The sequence below is a fragment of the Castor canadensis genome, chromosome 9 (assembly GCF_047511655.1).
Source record: "Castor canadensis chromosome 9, mCasCan1.hap1v2, whole genome shotgun sequence".
NCBI lineage: Eukaryota > Metazoa > Chordata > Mammalia > Rodentia > Castoridae > Castor > Castor canadensis.
Window position 1 is genome coordinate 99510218 of NC_133394.1, and position 18126 is coordinate 99528343.

The window sequence follows — 18126 nt, forward strand, 5'->3', positions numbered from 1 at the left end:
ATGTACACATATGTATGTAAATACAAAAATGATACCTGTTGAAACTTTTTCAGGAATCAGGGGAGTGGAGCAGTGGAGGGTGTGACTTCACATATGATATTTTAAAATTATTTTAAGAACTTTTTAAATGCAAAAAAGTACCCGTACCCTGCACTACAATAAAAATGTGTCAATTATTATACAAATTGCATGAATTATTCTTCATTGTACTTTACTATAATTCCTCAAGCTTAGTAAATTAAGTTTTGTTTTATTTTGAAATGAATTCATGCCTTTAAATGGAGAATGTTTCCTGTGAAACTTGAATGATGGACTTCATACCAATACAGACAACTAGATATTTATCAGTTTGGACCATGTTAATTGTGATGTACATCCTGGATATATACATTTAAAGGGGCTTTACCATATTTATTATTTGATTTACCTTTTTCCACATAATTTTTGTATATTGTTTAATATATAGCATTGATACTAATTATGGTCAGTAATTAAATGTGCTTCAAGGAAAATGATGCCTATGTTATTTTCAGGTATGAAGAATGATTTAAATTGTCCCTGATGGTTTTAAGAAAAAGTTAAGGCCTCAGATTACTATGAAAACAGATAATTAGACCTGAATTTGTAAAATAGAATATATATATATATATATATATATATATATATAAAACAGTAACCAAAATTTAAACACTCCTCAATATTATTTTATACCTTACCTGTATAGGGCTAGTGGTGCTGGTTTTTATTTGAAAAAAGTGAGCATAAGTGCACATGTACACTTGATGAGATAAAAATTGAACAATTGAGACTTCATTTCTACCCTGAAAGCTGCAATGATAATGAGAGAATTTAGGTCAATAAAGAGTTAAAAGGAAAATCAATGAGTTCATCAAACCAGAGATTCCCAGTGTAATTTTATAGTAGAAAGCAGGTGGTTATAAGTATATTTCTAATTCTATAGAAATAGCTTTTCTTAAGTTGAATACAGTTAATGTAATTCCTATACAAGAATAAATACAAAATTTTTAAACCTGTTGAAATCACCATAAGAAGTGGATTAAAGGAGAAAGGAAAAACATGAAGGGATTAACCAATTCATGTTATAATACATAGATAAATGAAATGTCCCAATGAAACACCATGTAAAACTATCTTAATCAAAGAAAAATGCCATATTTTTTTTAAAAAACTAGCGAACAAGAAGAGAAAACAGGTTCTGTCTTGACAGGTGTGGAAATAAGGAAAGGGGTCAGAGAATGAATACAGTGTTACTATTGTGTACACATGTAGGGAAATGGAAAAATAATTCATGTTGAAACTATTCCAGGAATGAGGTGAGGTGGGATAAAGGAGAATGGGGGGTGAATTTAACTATGATATATTGTAAGAACTTTTTAAATGTTACAATGTACCCCTAGTACAACAGTGATAAAAATAAAGTATGAGAAAAGAAAAAAAAAGACTTGTGTGGATAAATATCTGATGACTTGATGAGATTTTTGGAGGTCAAGTGAACATAAGCAAAATAAGTGTTCTCCCAAATAAAAGTGGAAAAATGAACCTTGATGCACAACTCTAACTGTTGAATACTTCTTCAGAAATGGTAAAACTACAAAATTCTATACCAAACAACTTGGAACAGACTGAGTATTTACAAAACCTACAAAACTGAGAAAACTTTTCAATGGTCTTGTGTTCATGTAAAAGTAGTGAACCTTAGGTAAGCAGAGTCAATGAATTTTGTGAGGAATAACTTTGTGGTACTCAAACACAAATTTCAAAATAAACACATGTAGATTTATTCATCCTTTCCCCAGAAATTTCTCCTTTGTCCTCAACTATTTTATGTCTTAAACAGGTAGTATATCCCTTGAAAACAATTCCTTGACTAGAAAGTAGATTGTAAAGATTCTTGTCTCAGTAGTAAGGAATATCACATGACAACTTCTTCTTATAGGAATCCCCACTACAAGCTTAGAGAGAACTAGTCCCTTTTCTTCTTTTTTCCAGTTTTAGTATATTTCTGGTAACAAATAAGACAACATCTTGTGGTGATGAATATAACAGTTCCCACACAAGCCAGCAGGAAACCAATCACATCCAGAGAGTGATACTGGAACCAGGTGAGGTCATGAACAGCTGGGCGAAGATGCTTGGCTCCTTTGTGGCGCATGACAAACTCGATCCAGAAGACGGCTTGCTCCAGAGGCTTCAGTGGCTGATCATGGTGAATTTTTGATAACCTCATAGCATTCTCTTTATATCTGAGGGAGAATCAGAAAGATACCAACATTAAAGGGAAACTTAATTTGCCTGAGGATATTAAGTCATTGAAAATTTCAGAAATGTGTCTTACAAATTAATGATTCAGTATAAATCATTAGAGGTGCTGTGCAAGTGCTTCTTTTTTTTTTTTTTGCTTTTGTTTGTGTACAGTGTCTTGTTTTGAATTAGGATATTCTGATTGACAAACATTTTCCAAATAGAAAATCAAGAGGGAAAGATTAATATTTTCCATCAGAAAAAGTGGAAGTGATTCTAAGTCTAAGGAGAGAAACAGAAGAGAAGTAATTTGAGGATGATTGTCCTGAGGCTTTTAAAGAGGAATTGTGTGATGGTGGGTGAAATGATGCCTTGCCATATCATGGTTTCCACTATTCTTTTCTGCCCTCTATTTTTTTAAATTTCTACCTAGTAACCCAAATTAGTGTTTAACAGAACCAGAAAAATTATGATAATATCTTCCTTAAAATATCCATCTAGTTCTCATCACAATTGAGAAAAGGCGATATTCTGTTCTTGGACTCGATGACTCTGAATGGTCAGAACTGGCAACATTTTAAATATCACTACACATTTGCCTAATTACATTTGTGCTGTGGCAGTAAATTGAATTCTCCAATAGTGTTCATTGTCATCTTTATAACACCTTTTATACTCTCTTTTCCTTTACTTGTACATTTTCTTGATATACCATACATCTTTTCTTCTCTCATTCAGACATTCACTTAAATGTCAATTGTCAAATGTTTTTTTATTTGTCAGAATTTGCACAACAATTCTATACATGTGAAATGATTGTAATGTCATGTCACATTTTTATTGTTATTATAAATGTCTTTAATATATTATGTAACAGTTTAAGGGCTTCAAAATATTATATATAAGAATATATATGCATTTGAATTTTCTAACTTAACCTGGTAAATTTTGTTATATATTGTTAATGAGATCCAAAATAATAACAATAAAATGAATTTTTGAGATTAACATTTAGAAATTTTAAACAATGAAAACCTTTTGTCATTAACATTGAAGCTCATCAAACTTCTTATGTAGACTAAATCATATTTAAAAGTGTTATCCTTATTATAAATACTTAAGTATATCCAAAATTATTGTCTTGAAATAATTGCAGTATGTGATTAGCTATTTAATCTGTAATATCTAATAAAATTTTAAGATAAATTTCTTATTGAAAATAAAATAATAAAATGAGATCAAATAGATTTAATAATTTAAATTCTTATAAGTCTCCTTCAAAAGGGAAGAAACTCATAATCACTAATGATGAACAACTTTCTATAAATACTACTTAAAAAGGGAATGCAGTTATACTCACAAAGGATCATTGATGACTGTCTCCAATGCATTGAGAAGGTCTGTAGTTGACATTGTGGTAAAGTCCAGTCTAACAGCTGCTCCCTTGGCCTTCATACGAACAATATTGTCAGGTTGATCCCCAAACAAAGGAATGCCCACCATAGGGATCCCATGATGAATTGCCTCATAGACACCATTAGCTCCACCATGAGTTATGAAGGCTTTGGTTTTTGGATGACCTGCAATTGGGTGAATTGCCACAAAATTGTTAATATATGTTTTAGAAATGAAATGAGAAACATAAAGTATAAATCTTTGAAAGGTTTAACAGGCAATGTCCTCTAGATAATAGGTTATTACAGTCATGATACTGCATTAAAATTGTTTTATAATTTAGTACAAGAAGTACCTAAGTCTACTGGAAAATTCAGTGAATGCTATTTAGAAGAGATTGTATGTGAATTGACAGTGAAAAATGAAAACAATATTATCAGAGGAGAAAACAAATGAGAACAGCATTTGTAAGCTTGCAGCATGTGCCAATTTTAAAAACTCTTTGTGCACATTTTGGAGTACTTTTTCATAAAGAAATACTGAAGTGATTGCTTTGGCAGCACATATACTAAAATTGGAATGATACAGAGAAGCTTAGCATGGCCCCTGAACAAGGATAATATGCAAATTGGTGAAGCATTCCATAATTTTAGACACTTCCAAAAAAGGAGAACTATAGGCCAATATCCTTAATGAACATTGATGCAAAAATCCTCAATAAAATACTAGCAAGCTGAATCCAGCAACACATCAGAAAAATCATTCACCATGACCAAGTTGGCTTCATCCCAGGGATGCAGGGGTGGTTCAACACACATAAATCTCTAAATATAATGCAGCACAACAATAGAAGTAAAGACAAAAAAACACTTGATCATTTCAATAGATGCAGAAAAAGCCTTCAACAAGATCCAATACCACTTCATGATAAAAGCTCTGAGAAGGCCAGGAATAGGAGGAAAGTACCTCAAGATTATAAAGGCTGTATATGAAAAACCTACAGCCAACATAATACTTAATGGTGAAAAACAAAACCACTGCCCCTAAAGTCAGGACCAAGACAAGGGTGCCCACTATCCTTACTCCTATTCAATATAGTCCTGGAATTCCAAGCCAGAGCAATATGGCAAGAATAAGAAATAAAAGGAATACAAATAGGTAAAGAAACTGTAAACGTATCCCTGTTTGCAGATGATATGATCCTATATCTTAAAGACCCAGAAGACTTTACCCAAAAACTCCTAGATACCATTAACACTAGAGCAAGGTGGCAGGATACAAAATCAGCTTACAAAAATTTTTAGCTTTTCTATACACCAATAACAAACAAACTAAGAAAGTATATATGGAAACAATTCCATTTGCAATAGCCTCAAAAAAAAAATCAAGTACCTAGGAGTAAACTTAACAAAGAATGTGAATGACTTCTACAAAGAGAATTACAAACCTCTGAAGAAAGAGATCAAGGAAGACTACATAACATTGAGAGATCTCCCGTTCTCATGGATTAGTAGAATCAACATAGTTAAAATGGCTATGCTACCGAAAGCAATCTACATATTTAAAGCAATTCCCATCAAAATCCCAATGACATTCATCACAGAGATTGAAAACTCTATGCTAAAGTTCATTTGGAAACACAAGAGACCATGAATAGCCAAGGCAATACCCAGCAAAAAAGGCAATGCTGGAGGTATCACAACACCAGACTTCAAACTATATTACAAAGCAATAGCAATAGAAACAGCATGGTATTGGCACAAAAGCTGACATGAAGACCAGTCAAACAGAATAGAAGACCTGGATATGAACCCACACAACTATGCTTAACTTATCTTTGACAAAGGTGCTAAAAAATATGATGGAGAAAAGACAGCCTCTTCAACAAATGTTGTTGGGAAAAGTGGTTATCCATCTGCAAAAAACTGAAACTAGATCCATGTTTATCACTCTTCACTAGTATCAACTCAAAATGGGTCAAAGATCTTAATATCAGAACCAAAACTCTGAAGCTGATTCAGGAAAGAGTAGGAAACACCCTGGAAGTAATAGGTATAGGCAAGGACTTCCTCAAAAGAACCCCAACAGCTCAGCAACTAAGAGAAAGGATGGACAAATGGGACTTCATAAAACTAAAAAGTTTCTGCTCAACCAAAGAAATGGTTTCTAAACTGAAGAGACCACCCACAAAGTGGGAGAAGATATTTGCCAGCTATACATCAGTCAAAGGTCTGATAACCAGAATATACAAGGAACTCAAAAAATTAAATTCTTCCAAAATCAATGAACCAATAAAGAAATGGGCAACTGAACTAAGCAGGACTTTCTCTCAAATGGCCAAAAACACATGAAAAAATGCTCACCATCTCTAACCATAAAGGAAATGCAAATCAAAACCACACTAAGATTCCACCTCACAGCTGTTAGAATAGCCATCATCAAAAAACAACACTAGCAGCAGGTGTTGGTGCGGATGTGGGGAAAAAGGAACACTCATACACTGCTGGTAGGAATACAGGCAAGTGCAACCACTATGGAAAAAAATTTGGAGGCTTCTTAAAAATCTAAATATAGATGTACCACATGATCCAGCAATCACACTCTTGGGGATATACCCAAAGAAATGCAACACAGGTTACTGCAAGGCACCTGCACACTCATGTTTATTGTAGCGCTAGTCACAATAATCAAGTTATGGAAACAGCCAAGGTGCCCCACTACTGAAGAATAGATAAAAAAAATGTGGTATTTAGACACAATGGAATTTTACTCAGCCATGAGGAAGAATGAAATTTTATCATTCACAAGTAAATGGATGGAACTGGAGAACATCATTCTGAGCGAGGTCAGCCAGGATGAGAAGATGAAAAATCATATGTTCTCACTTTAGATCTAGAGCAAGTGCAGCAATGTAGTTGGACTTGGGTCACATGATAATTTGTGAGTACTCACAGGAAGTATGAGGATAGGTAAGAAACCCAAAACATGAAAGTATTTTATGTCCCTACTATAGTGGAACTAACACAGGAACCTTAAAGTGACAGAGCTCAACATGAGAAGGGTATCAGGAAGTAGTGCAAAGGTCAGTAACAGATGAATTAACTTGTGTGTAGCACACTGGTACATGGAAGCAATACTAGGAATCTCTCTGTATAGCTATCCTTACCTCAACTAGCAAAAATACTTTGTTTATCTTATTATTGTTTTTGTTTTCTCTCCAACTAAATTAGAGATACAGGAAGAATAGATTCTGTCTGGAAGTGAGGGGGATGGGGAATAGAGGGAGGGGATGGGGGGTAAGAGGGAAAAATGGCCCAAACAATGTATGCACATGAGAATAAACAAATATAAATAATAAAAAAAATAAAATTTGAATCTTTGAAAAGATAAGCATGATTGACCTTAGCTACATTAACCAAAAAAGTAGGGAAAAGTTCCAAATTAATAAAATTAGAAATGAAAAAGAGTTTATTGCAACAAATACCAATAAAATTCATAGGAAGATAAGGGAATACTTTAAAAATTTATATTCTAATAAACTGGGAAATCTAGAAGAAATGGATAAATTTCTAGACTCATATAATGGGCCTAAATTGCCTCAAGAGGGTATCAGCCACTTAAACAGATCTATACCAAGCAATGATGTTAAAGCAATGATAAAAAGTCTCTCAACCAAGAAGAGCACACACACAAAAAAGAAATACTGAAGTCACTTTTTTTTGTCATGACAGCGTCCAAGGCAGCAGAAGTGGGATGGTGGTGCAGATGTAAGAGAAAACACAAGTCACACATCATTATGAAAGTTGTTGCCACCTCTTGATAGAGTTTGTATCTTTATTTCAATGGAAAATGCAGAGGCCATTGTACGAGAAGACAGCATGTTATTTTCAGTGGCATTTCAAATTCTCCTGAAGCAGAGGAATGATAATGTAGGCAATCAAAGTATGAGACAGAGACAACGCAGGAAGTGCCTGAAAAATTCTCATAGATGTAATTACATCTGAACTAAAAATACTTTGATTCTGCCATAGACTATAAGATTGTGAACATAAAAATCACAATAATTATACTTTATTTTCATTTCCTTAATCTTGAAAAATATGAAGAAATTAGTCTTATCTCTTAGTTTTGTATAGTAAATACTCAACTTGTTCCTATTACTTCCTGACTAGCTGTTTCTGAAATTCTCACTGAAGTTTCCCAGAGTCTTACCAAGAAGGTCATTCTGGGGAATCCACTTGTATAGCTGAGTATTAGATCCCAAGGTGTCTGGTTTCTTGCCATCATATCTCCATACAACCTGTTGATACAGAAAATATCTTATTCTTTGACTGAAATTTCACATTATACTAGCATTGACTTATGAAAATTGAAAATATCAAATGAACATCTTCCATATGACATATAATAAGTAAATTAAGGTATGGTATTTTAATATAATAAGGACAAAGAATATTTATATTTACTACATTTATCTTTGTAATCAATTGAGTGTGATATACTCATGATATTCATACATAGTTACTTAGGAAAAAAGAGATATGTGACAAATCCAAGAATTCATGACAATTTAAAGCAGTCAATATGATTCTAGTGTGACAAACTATATCTAATTAGGAATAATTGGCTACATTTTTATCTTGTGTGTTTAATCACTCATTTAAAATTTTTGATAATACTTTGTTATATCCTTTTTGAGTGATATGGGAAGGATTTTCTTGTTCTCACTTGTTAATTATTTATTATGATTAGCAGTTTTTAAGAGTGTCTCCCTCCTATAAATCAAGATCATTTTCATCCCTTCCACAAAACTAAGGAATTTAATTTCAAATTGGCAAGCTATACTTATAAATAAGAATATAATTTTAATAATTGTTTCCATAGTCTATGTGAAGAGAAAGGTTATGTTATGTTTGCAGAAAAAAAAATTGTTAGGTGATTGAGAGAAGTCTACACCAGACAGGAAATTAAAAAGCAGTTTACAAACATCCAAATACCACAAGTGTACTAAAGTTTATTCTATACATTAGACAAGAAGTTACTAATACACTTCGTTGAGTTGAGAGGATTTTGAATTTCTTTCTGTACAAGATTTACTTCCTCTGGGCTCTTTCCTTTCCCTTCTCCCTCTTCAAGCAGAAAGAGATACAGTCTGATGTGTTAGAAGCCAAGCTATTGGGTGATACACTTTAATGAAAGGATTCACTTCATGGTCAGGTCCAATCTCTACCATGTCTTTTACATTTCTCTCTGTTTTAGACATTGGCCAGGTCCTGTTCACCAGGGAAAGCTGTTTTATCCTTTGGAAGGCAGCTATTGACTCATGGTTGGTGAATTCTGGCCTACTTTCTTCTGAATAGCTCCCTCAGCAGTTAGCAAAATCAGTTATTCTAAAATTATGGTGAGTATGGAGCTGCGCTTACATTGGACACCAGAACTTCATGATGAATTTCAACTTGCTTTCAGTACCTGCTTAACATTATTGCTGGTCCAGTTACTAATAAAACTTTGGTTACTTTCTGACAACATCTATAATGCATACAATGTTCTCTGGAATTCTGCATAGAAGAGGAACAAGTAATAGTGAAGAATTTGGAGACTGCTGTGTATCTGCCTGCAGTTACATTCTGATATCAACTTTTCACTGTACCCATTAGCTATAATCTTTCTATATCTATATATGATATATAGATATAGATATATATCACAATGGTAATGCCCAAATTTCTTTCAATAAACATATCCTTTTTAGTACTTTATAATCTGTCATATATATTTCTGTTTTATAATTTATAAGAGGAATTAGTGATATAAAAATTTACTTTTTTTGCACTACTGAGGTTTAATCTCAGGACTTGTGCTTATTAGGCATTCATTCTAACTTTTGAGCTGTGTGCAGTCCAACAACTTGTCTTTGACACACAGACACTTTGGACTCTAATCATTTTCAGAGTTTAGCACACGTATTATGCTAGTGTCCACCAAGCAGGCACTTTTTCTAACCTTTTGTGGAATCTGTGCCAGGGCTGATGCAATCACATTGGCCCTTTCTTCTGTCAAGTTACTGACCATCGACCCAAGAGAAAACACCACAACCCCATTTTCTCCAGAGCTCTGGACAAAGTCTTCTATTTCCTGTGAAGAAAGAAATCAATACCTCATAAAAGAGCAGCAACACAGCAAACACTTCTGAAAAGATTGTTAAACCTAAGAAGAGAAAAATCAAGTATTACTAAGAATCATTGGTGTAATGGCCATGATTCATTTTCTTTGGAAAAAGACCTTTAATGTGACATAAAATAACCTCTTTTATTGATATTTCTGTACATTTGTGTGTGTGTGTTTATTTGTATGTGAAAGGAAAAAAAACAAATTGAATCTTTAGACAATGATTATGTAGGTGACCTTCATTCACTTCTATTCACACTCTTATTTTCTCTGAGTTAAGAATCAGAGCAAGATTCTTAATTGGCTTTATTTATAATTCTTACAATGGTCCGTAAACAGCTGGGATGATTTTGGTAGGATATCTGAGGAATCATTTCAGTTTGTTAATCATTAGTATTTTTATTCCTTCATGGTGAGCTTAGGACAAGTGGTCAATTTGGTGTTAATTTATATTTTCTCATCTCCAGAATATGTATTTCTCATCCTATAGTTTCTGAGAGTTTCCAAAAGTTTTCTACAGTATTATCCTTAATAGCTGGAGATTAAGAATAATGGACATTTAGGAAATTGTAAATGAGACTTGCATATACATAAAATACTCATAAAAATTCAATTCATGTCCAGAACTATACACGTCCATATTAAAACTAAACATGACCCAAATTAACATTTTTACTACATTGGAACTATCCAGATTTCCGTGAACACAGTTCTGGGCTTGCTTACCTATGACAAATTTTGCTCTGATATTAGTCCCAAATTGATATTATTTGTTACAGATAAAGTTGCTATACTAGCCTTGAACTTGCTATGCCACAAATGATGATAATTTTTTCAGCCATATTGTGGCTTTCTTTTCTGCAAGGCTGAACATAATTCAAATATTTGAATACAGACTGCGTAGCATATTGCAAAAATATCACTTCAAACAGTCATATTAAATACTCCCCCTACCTTTTAAATGTGGAGGTAGGCTAATTAGATGATAAAATTTAGACGTTCTTAAAATAGTATGTGATAGAAACAAAAACTGAATATTACAACAGTGAATATTTCTATGAATCACTAAGTGAGAATGACGTTTTAAGTCTTTTGTCTGAATTAACCAGTTTTTTTTCCACACACCACCACATGAAGTGGGACTATTCACACATGAGTTAGCAAAGCCATCTCTATGAAACTTCTACTCTAGTTTCCATCATCTATTGGTTCTATTCTTACAACAATTTCCCAGATATTTCCCCTTTACATTATCTTATTCCTCTGCAATCAAATAGTGTGACTGTATTTAGACATATTCTTTAAAAAGAAAATCTCACTGTATATCTCCCATGTTTAGCACATTTAATTGGCTCTCCAACACCATCAATAGGCATTTCAAATCCTAATAATAATCTCATTCCTACTTATGTCTCCATCATCAACTATCTCTTTATTCATCCTTATCCTGCTAAAGTTAATTTGAAGCTCTTGAGAACAGTTCTTATGATTCTGCCTGTATCATTTTATTTTATTTATTTATTTACTTAAACTTTTTTAGTGTCTTCCATTTCATCCTCTCCCTTTACCAGGTTTTGAACATTATTGATATTTCACCTTAATTAAGCGAGGATTCTAGGATATATTCTGTGATCTCTGCTAATGTCTCCTCAACATCCCTATTCTCATATCTCTCGTACCACTTAGACAACCTGAATGAGGAATACAAATAAATGAGGAAATTCAAACAAAACTGCAGAGAAAATCAATCACAGAAGGTGGAATGGGTTTACCTTAGGCAGAGGTTTGGCAGGCTTGCATTGGAGTCCCCCAACAAAGACAAAATTTGGTAAGAGAGGACGAGGGAATTCCAAATCCCAGTAGGTTCGAATAAGCCATATATCAGCTTTCCCCATTGTCTCATATAATGTAGTGGGTTTCCCTGAATTGGTAAAAGCATATGAAAGGCAGAGTAATGAGGAAATAGTGTCTATAATCGAGCAGTGATTTCCTGAAATGAGCTGGAATAATGTCAATAAGATGTTTAATTACTGTGCTTTGGTATAAAAAAAGTAAAAAAAAAACCCTGAAGTTATAGCTTTCTGCTTTTAGGATAGAAACATGTTTATTTATGAAGGACCTCTTATGACATTATTTGTAAAGGTTTTAATTTGTAAGCTAGGAAATTGAGCTACACAAGGGAAATTAATTTCCTTAATGCCACATAGGGAGTTATGGTAATAAATCAAGCATAAGCACCTAATGTACACAGCTATAATCATTAAGTCACTTACTTAGGTTTGTAATTACTGTTCCTTAAGACATATAAGAAGTTTAATAAAGGCATACGTAATTACACTGAGTAATTTTCAGTGGTTCAGTTTTCGGGGTTATTATTTATTGCAGTGTTCTAAACAAGTGATGAGCATGGGTTTCTACATATCTTTACAATATAAGTAAGCATTTCCACAGTATATCTGAGATTAATTGATCATTTTATACTTTCATTTCATCATCTGATTTATGTTCTCACTCTCATCTTCAGTAAAAATTAAAAATTCACAGCTTACCTAGGACTTCACTATAAAACTGATTCCACTTCTTATCATCAAATATTTGGAGCCAAAAGTCAAAGCATAGCACATGCAGCATATTTTTTACCCGATCCATGAATGTCATTTGATCAGTTAGTTCAGACAAAATAACAGGCACATAGGATGGAGGCAATGGGATACCTCCACTGTACTTCTCATGTGTGTTGCCAGGAAGGCCACGGAGAGTATACACAAATGGGATTTGAAGTAGTTCAGCCAACAGCTCACCACAGGGAGCAACGGGATCTGCAAGAATGACATCAAACCTTGACTCTTGAAGCTTTTTTGTAATTTTCTTGTTCAAAACTATGTCTCTACAGAGCATTTCCATAATATCAGAAAAATTCCTGAAGAATTTTTTCAACTGTGAGTAATATGTCCAAAGTGAATATTTTGGAAAATTATATACCCATTCATTTATTAATTCATTGAAATAATCTTCAAAACTTTTTTTGTCCAAAGATGTGGGGTAAACCTCAAATTTGATAGTAGATGATTTTCTTGGCTCAATAAAAACGGAAACTGATGATCTCAGGACAGTCACTTCATGTCCTCTCTGAACAAGTTCATCTAGGATTGACTTTATATTCATCCAATGACTGTAGTCCATGGGCAACACCAATACCTTTCCACAACTTCCAGAGCTAAAGTAACACATCAATGGTATCAGAAGAACTAAAGTCCATTTCATAGACATCTTGGTACAAGGTAATGCTTCTCTCACATTTGTTGTTTCTTTCTCAGATTTCACTATTATAAGCAAGGATAAATTGATCAAGAACTTAAAGTGTAATCCCTTCACTTCAAAGTTAATAAATAATAAGAGTTTCATCATATCAGTCTCAGATTAATCAATATAAGGTTACTGAACTCATGGTTATAAAATTTGCTTGTCTCATTTATTTTTATACATGCTCTCATCCAAATGAGATTAAATAATCTTGATATGCAGTTCACATATCTTAAATATCACATTTTATTGTGGCACAACGAAAAGTGGCCACAAGAGACTCTTGTGAAAAGCAAGGGCACACAAGGGAGATATGATAGGTAAGACACCTAAAAAATTAGCTAGCATTTGTTGCCCTTAACGCAGAGAAACTAAAGCAGATACCTTAAAAGCAACTGAGGCCAATAGGAAAAGGGGACCAGGAACTAGAGAAAAGGTGAGATCAAAAAGAATTAACCTAGAAGGTAACACACACGCACAGGAAATTAATGTGAGTCAACTCCCTGTATAGCTATCCTTATCTCAATCAGCAAAAATTCTTGTTCCTTCCTATTATGGCTTATACTCTCTCTTCAACAAAATTAGAAATAAGGGCAAAATAGTTTCTGCTGGGTATTGAGGGGGTAGGGGGGAGAGGGAGGGGGCAGAGTGGGTGGTAAGAGAGGGGGTGGGGGCAGGGGGGAGAAATGACCCAAGCCTTGTATGCACAAATGAATAATAAAATAATAAAAAAATGGTTTTGATGGTTTTATATCTGTTTTACTGTATCTTCAACAGGTATTTGTATTTCCTATGGAGCTACATAAAGAATTTGTTATATAAAAATCTATTTTGAAATGATAGAAGAATTCCTTCAATTGCATACAAAAGTGTCTCTACATTTACCTCTCTAAACACTACAATTTATGTTATCCATGTTACAATTTATGTGCATTTATATTGTGTCAATTTTCATTTTTTTCTTATGCTCTGACTAGGACTTCCATGAAAATATTGCATAGAAGGGTCAATAATGAGCATCTAAGTCTTGTTTCAGTTCTGAGAGGAAATATGTTCATCTTCTCAACCTTGAGCCTTATGCTAAGTGTATGTTTATTGTGTAAGACTTTTATCATGTTCAGGTACATTCTCTCTCTAGGTAGGTTATTAAGAGTTTTTGTTGTGGAAGTCCATTGAATGTTTTCAAATGCTTTTCCTGAATCAATTGAGTTTATCACAGGTTCTCTATTTGTTATTCTGCTAATATGTAGCCTCACATCCTTGATTTTCAAATGCTGAAAAAACATTTCATTTATGGAGTATGGCAATTTTAATGTTGCCAATACATAGGAGGAACATAATGTACAATAAGCAAGCTATAAATTATCATTTTTAGAGCAAATAATAGCCCTCCAGGCCTGGCCATTGTGGACTGGAAGCTACCAGCCATCTTGCTGGTTAGCTTCTTTCTTTCTTTCTTTCTTTTCTTTCTTTCTTTCTTCCTTCCTTCATTCCTTTTTCTTTCTTTCTTTCCTTTCTTTTATTTTTGAGGATCAAAAACTTAATGTAGAGAACTGCAGAAGGAATTCTGCAACCACCTGGGACTTCCTGGTCCCATCAAAATTTGTGGACATGGAACATCTGACTGCTGCCTGCCTGTTCTGACCTAGGCTCAGCCCAGAGACCACCATATGAAGCTACTATCCATCCAGGTAAGCATGCCACATCATTTGCTCAGGAGGGAAAGATACAATCCAGGACAGCTTGTGGGTCGTTTGCACCTCTCCTGGGCAGAACTGGTGAGCTCATAAATGAAGGGAAATTTTCACCTCCACCTGGTGGGTTGGGGCAGAGAACTGAGCTGATCCAGACTGTATGAGGTCCGTGGCCCAGTTGCAGTCTGGGAAAAATAAGAACACATTCACCCACCATAGAGAACTAGGTAGTGAGCTGAAACTAGCTGACATCCCAAAGAAAAGTATTCAACCAAAAAAGCTCAATCCTAGATCCAGGCTTACCCTGTGACCAGAAGAGGCTGGCTACTACTCTTCTACCCTGGCATGAAGAGGCTACATACCAGGTTCTCTTGGGACCATTTCTGAGAAACATCTTATCCCCCCAAGAAGACCCTGCACTCATACCTTGAGAAGATTGGTCAGAAAGCTATCCAATGGAGAAGGTCACCACTGATTGCCACAGAGCCCAGAATATCAACCTTAAGTAGGACCAGGGATACAGAGAAAGCCCCTGTCAAAAGGTACAGCACCCAGGTTAGAAATTTGAGGGAAGAACTCAGAGCACTCAAGGAACTGAGAGGAAATCCACTCCTCTCTGTGACAAAGAAGAAATCTGGACAATAAATGTAGATATAAATACTTATTTTAAGGTTTTATTTTCTTTCTTCTTCTTTTCTTTTTTTTTTTTTTTTTGGGAGAGTGCATATGGAGCAAATATTGTTTGCAAATGTATGCAAATTGAAAAATTAGACATTTTGAAACTATTTCAGGAATGGTGGAGGGGGTGAATAACACATAAATGTAAGATTTATATTTTTGAACTATCTTTTCAAAGAAGCAACATTTTTCATTGAGGCTTTGTATTATTCTTCTAGATGGAAAAGCTAAAGGCATAGAAATATGCAGAATGCTTTCCCTAAACTAAGGAAAGACACTGAAATACAGGTGATGGAGACCCTTGAGCCCATATAGATCCTTATCATATTGTAGTTTTACTGCCAAGAATACAAAACAATAAAAGAACATTTAAAGCTGCAAGAGAGAAGTGCCATGTCACATGTAATGTTAAACCAATGGGATAACATCTGATTTCTCAGCTAAAACTCCAAAGTTCAGCAGGACATTGCAGTGAGCTTAAAACAAATCTGTGAAAGCAAAACTACAATCCTAATGTTACTATGATCAGCAAAGTTATTCTTCAAAATGGAAGAAATAAAGCGCATTTCACAATAAGCATCAACTAAAGGAGAACATGAAAACTATTCAGCATTACACAAGGGCAATGGGAAAAATAAATCTTTCTAGAAGACTAAGGAAGCAAATGAAATATGGGAAAAATTAAACTATAGCTAATTTTGTAAAGCATGAAACTTCTAAGATGAATAACGAAAAGAGAAACAAGCATAGGCTATTGCTTTTTCCATTTTATCATTTTGATCTTCAATGGATTTTCTGATATCACTAAATAGTATTTTTATTTTTCTCTTGTAATTACATTAATTTCTTTAAGATCATTACTTAGAATTTCTTTTCAGGCATTTTGTAGATTTCATTGATACTGGTTTTGTTTCTAAATAATTATTCTTCTCCTTGGATTTGTCCAATGTCCTTGCTTTTTCATGCTCCTTGTGTCTCTATATTGTTATTTGTATTTTTCTTTACTAGTCACTTATTCCAATTTTATGTAGTAGCTTTTGCAGGGAAATAATTTTCCCTCTGAAAAATGTGGGTGAATTGGGTGAAGGAGGGTCATGACTATAATCCTTGCTGCTCAGGAGGCACAAGTCAGGAGGTTAGTTGTTCAAAGCTAGTCTGGCAAATAGTTGGTAAGACGCAATCTTTAAAAACCCTTTACAAAAAAGGGCTGGTGGAGTGGCTCAGGTTTAGTCCTGAACTCAAAACCCCAGTAAGGCTTAAAAAAAAGAAAAATGTAGGTTATTGTTTTCTGTTGATTACTTGCTTTATCTTTGGTTCTCAGTTATTTGTGTTTAGAGTTGAGTACTTGCTTTTTCTTTGGTTCTTTGTGATTTCTATAGCTATAATGTTTGTAATGAATATATATCCCTATGTTATACACTGCACGTGTCCATGCAGGTAGTAGTGTTTTTACAGTGGATTTGGACAGTCCAAGATGGGCAATCACAGACACTGCTGAAATGAATGTGAATGGTAGAAGCAGCAGCCATGATTCTAATTGCAAAGGACCATGATTCAGCATGTTCTCAATCCATTCATAGTTCATAAATGGTGACATAGATTCTTGTAGCAAAAACTAAAATTCTTAGGCTACTGGGAGTGATTGGTATGTTCTCAATCAATACACTGATTGAAGTCCAGTAATTTGAATGCCTCTAGTGATGGTCACAATGATCTCACTTTCTTTATTTTTTTATTGTTTTATTATTCATATGTGCAAACAAGGCTTGGGTCATTTCTCCCCCCCCCCCACCGCCTCCACCCTCTCCCTTACCACCCACTTTGCCCCCTCCCTTTCCCAGCAGAAACTATTTTGCCCTTACTTCTAATTTTGTTGTAGAGAGAGTATAAGCAATAATAGGAAGGAACAAGTGTTTTTGCTGGTTGAGATAAGGATAGCTATACAGGGAGTTTATTCACATTAATTTCCTGTGCTTGTGTGTTACTTTCTAGGTTAATTCTTTTTGATCTAACCTTTTCTCTAGTTCCTGTTCCCCTTTTCCTATTGGCCTCAGTTGCTTTTAAGGTATCTGCTTTAGCTTCTCTTCATTTTCTTTAAAGAAAATCCCAGTGGTAGTGGAGCAATTGGTACTTGCAAGGTCATGTAGAGAGGCATGTGCTCAGACTCAGCAGAGATTAGCAGTGCTGCCTTGGTCTTTCCCCAAGAAGTGTCTGTAGTGTCTGAGATGGAGGACGTGATAGAATCTGACCTCATTACAACTAGATCTCTGCCAGTGATGCTGAGGCATTTTTTGCTGTCAGGTGTGATTTATGGCTGGCAACTAGGCTCATAAGTCAACATGCACATAACCAGTGGATTTGTGTTGAAGGTAGAGCAATACATGTAGTAGTGTGGGTGGATTCTGATGCCTGTACTTCCAGTGTAACAATGTTCCCTGGAGAAAAGCAATTGCCTGGACTTCATGTGGTTCCTCACAATGTGTCCAAACCTGGGGAGACAATGAAAGTTTTCTGTTTTTAACATTGTTACTCTATAGCAATGATTGTGTCCACTTGGCTTTCCCATTTACAATTCCTTTACCATGTGGTATTCCCTCCAGGCAGGGAGCTAGTGTTACACTGCACA

General features: G+C 34.5%; 1 protein-coding gene, 1 non-coding gene and 1 pseudogene across 2 annotated transcripts; 2 read left to right on the forward strand and 1 right to left on the reverse strand.

The window, feature by feature from the left end:
* Positions 1-18126, forward strand: part of LOC109674816 (UDP-glucuronosyltransferase 2B4-like) — a 722912-nt pseudogene that overhangs the window by 475235 nt on the left and 229551 nt on the right.
* Positions 1776-13156, reverse strand: LOC109675508 (UDP-glucuronosyltransferase 2B31-like). Its single transcript, XM_074042069.1, has 6 exons — positions 12375-13156; positions 11598-11746; positions 9661-9792; positions 7870-7957; positions 3623-3842; positions 1776-2264 (listed from the first exon to the last, which is right to left on the reverse strand). The coding sequence occupies exons 1-6, from the start codon at positions 13093-13095 to the stop codon at positions 1985-1987; spliced, it is 1590 nt and encodes a 529-aa protein (XP_073898170.1). The 5' UTR covers positions 13096-13156; the 3' UTR covers positions 1776-1984.
* Positions 4202-4308, forward strand: LOC141411127 (U6 spliceosomal RNA). Its single transcript, XR_012435968.1, has one exon. It is a non-coding gene; the product is annotated as a U6 spliceosomal RNA (small nuclear RNA).

Bases quoted from the DNA above. Each gene is read 5' to 3' on its own strand.
- LOC109675508 (XM_074042069.1), bottom strand. From the start codon at position 13,095: ATGTCTATGAAATGGACTTTAGTTCTTCTGATACCATTGATGTGTTAC. The intron at 11,747-12,374 runs GTAAGCTGTGAA...TTACCAATTCAG, and splicing joins GTTTTATAGTGAAGTCCTAG to GGAAACCCACTACATTATAT. The intron at 2,265-3,622 runs GTGAGTATAACT...ATTCTCCCTCAG, and splicing joins ACAGTCATCAATGATCCTTT to ATATAAAGAGAATGCTATGA.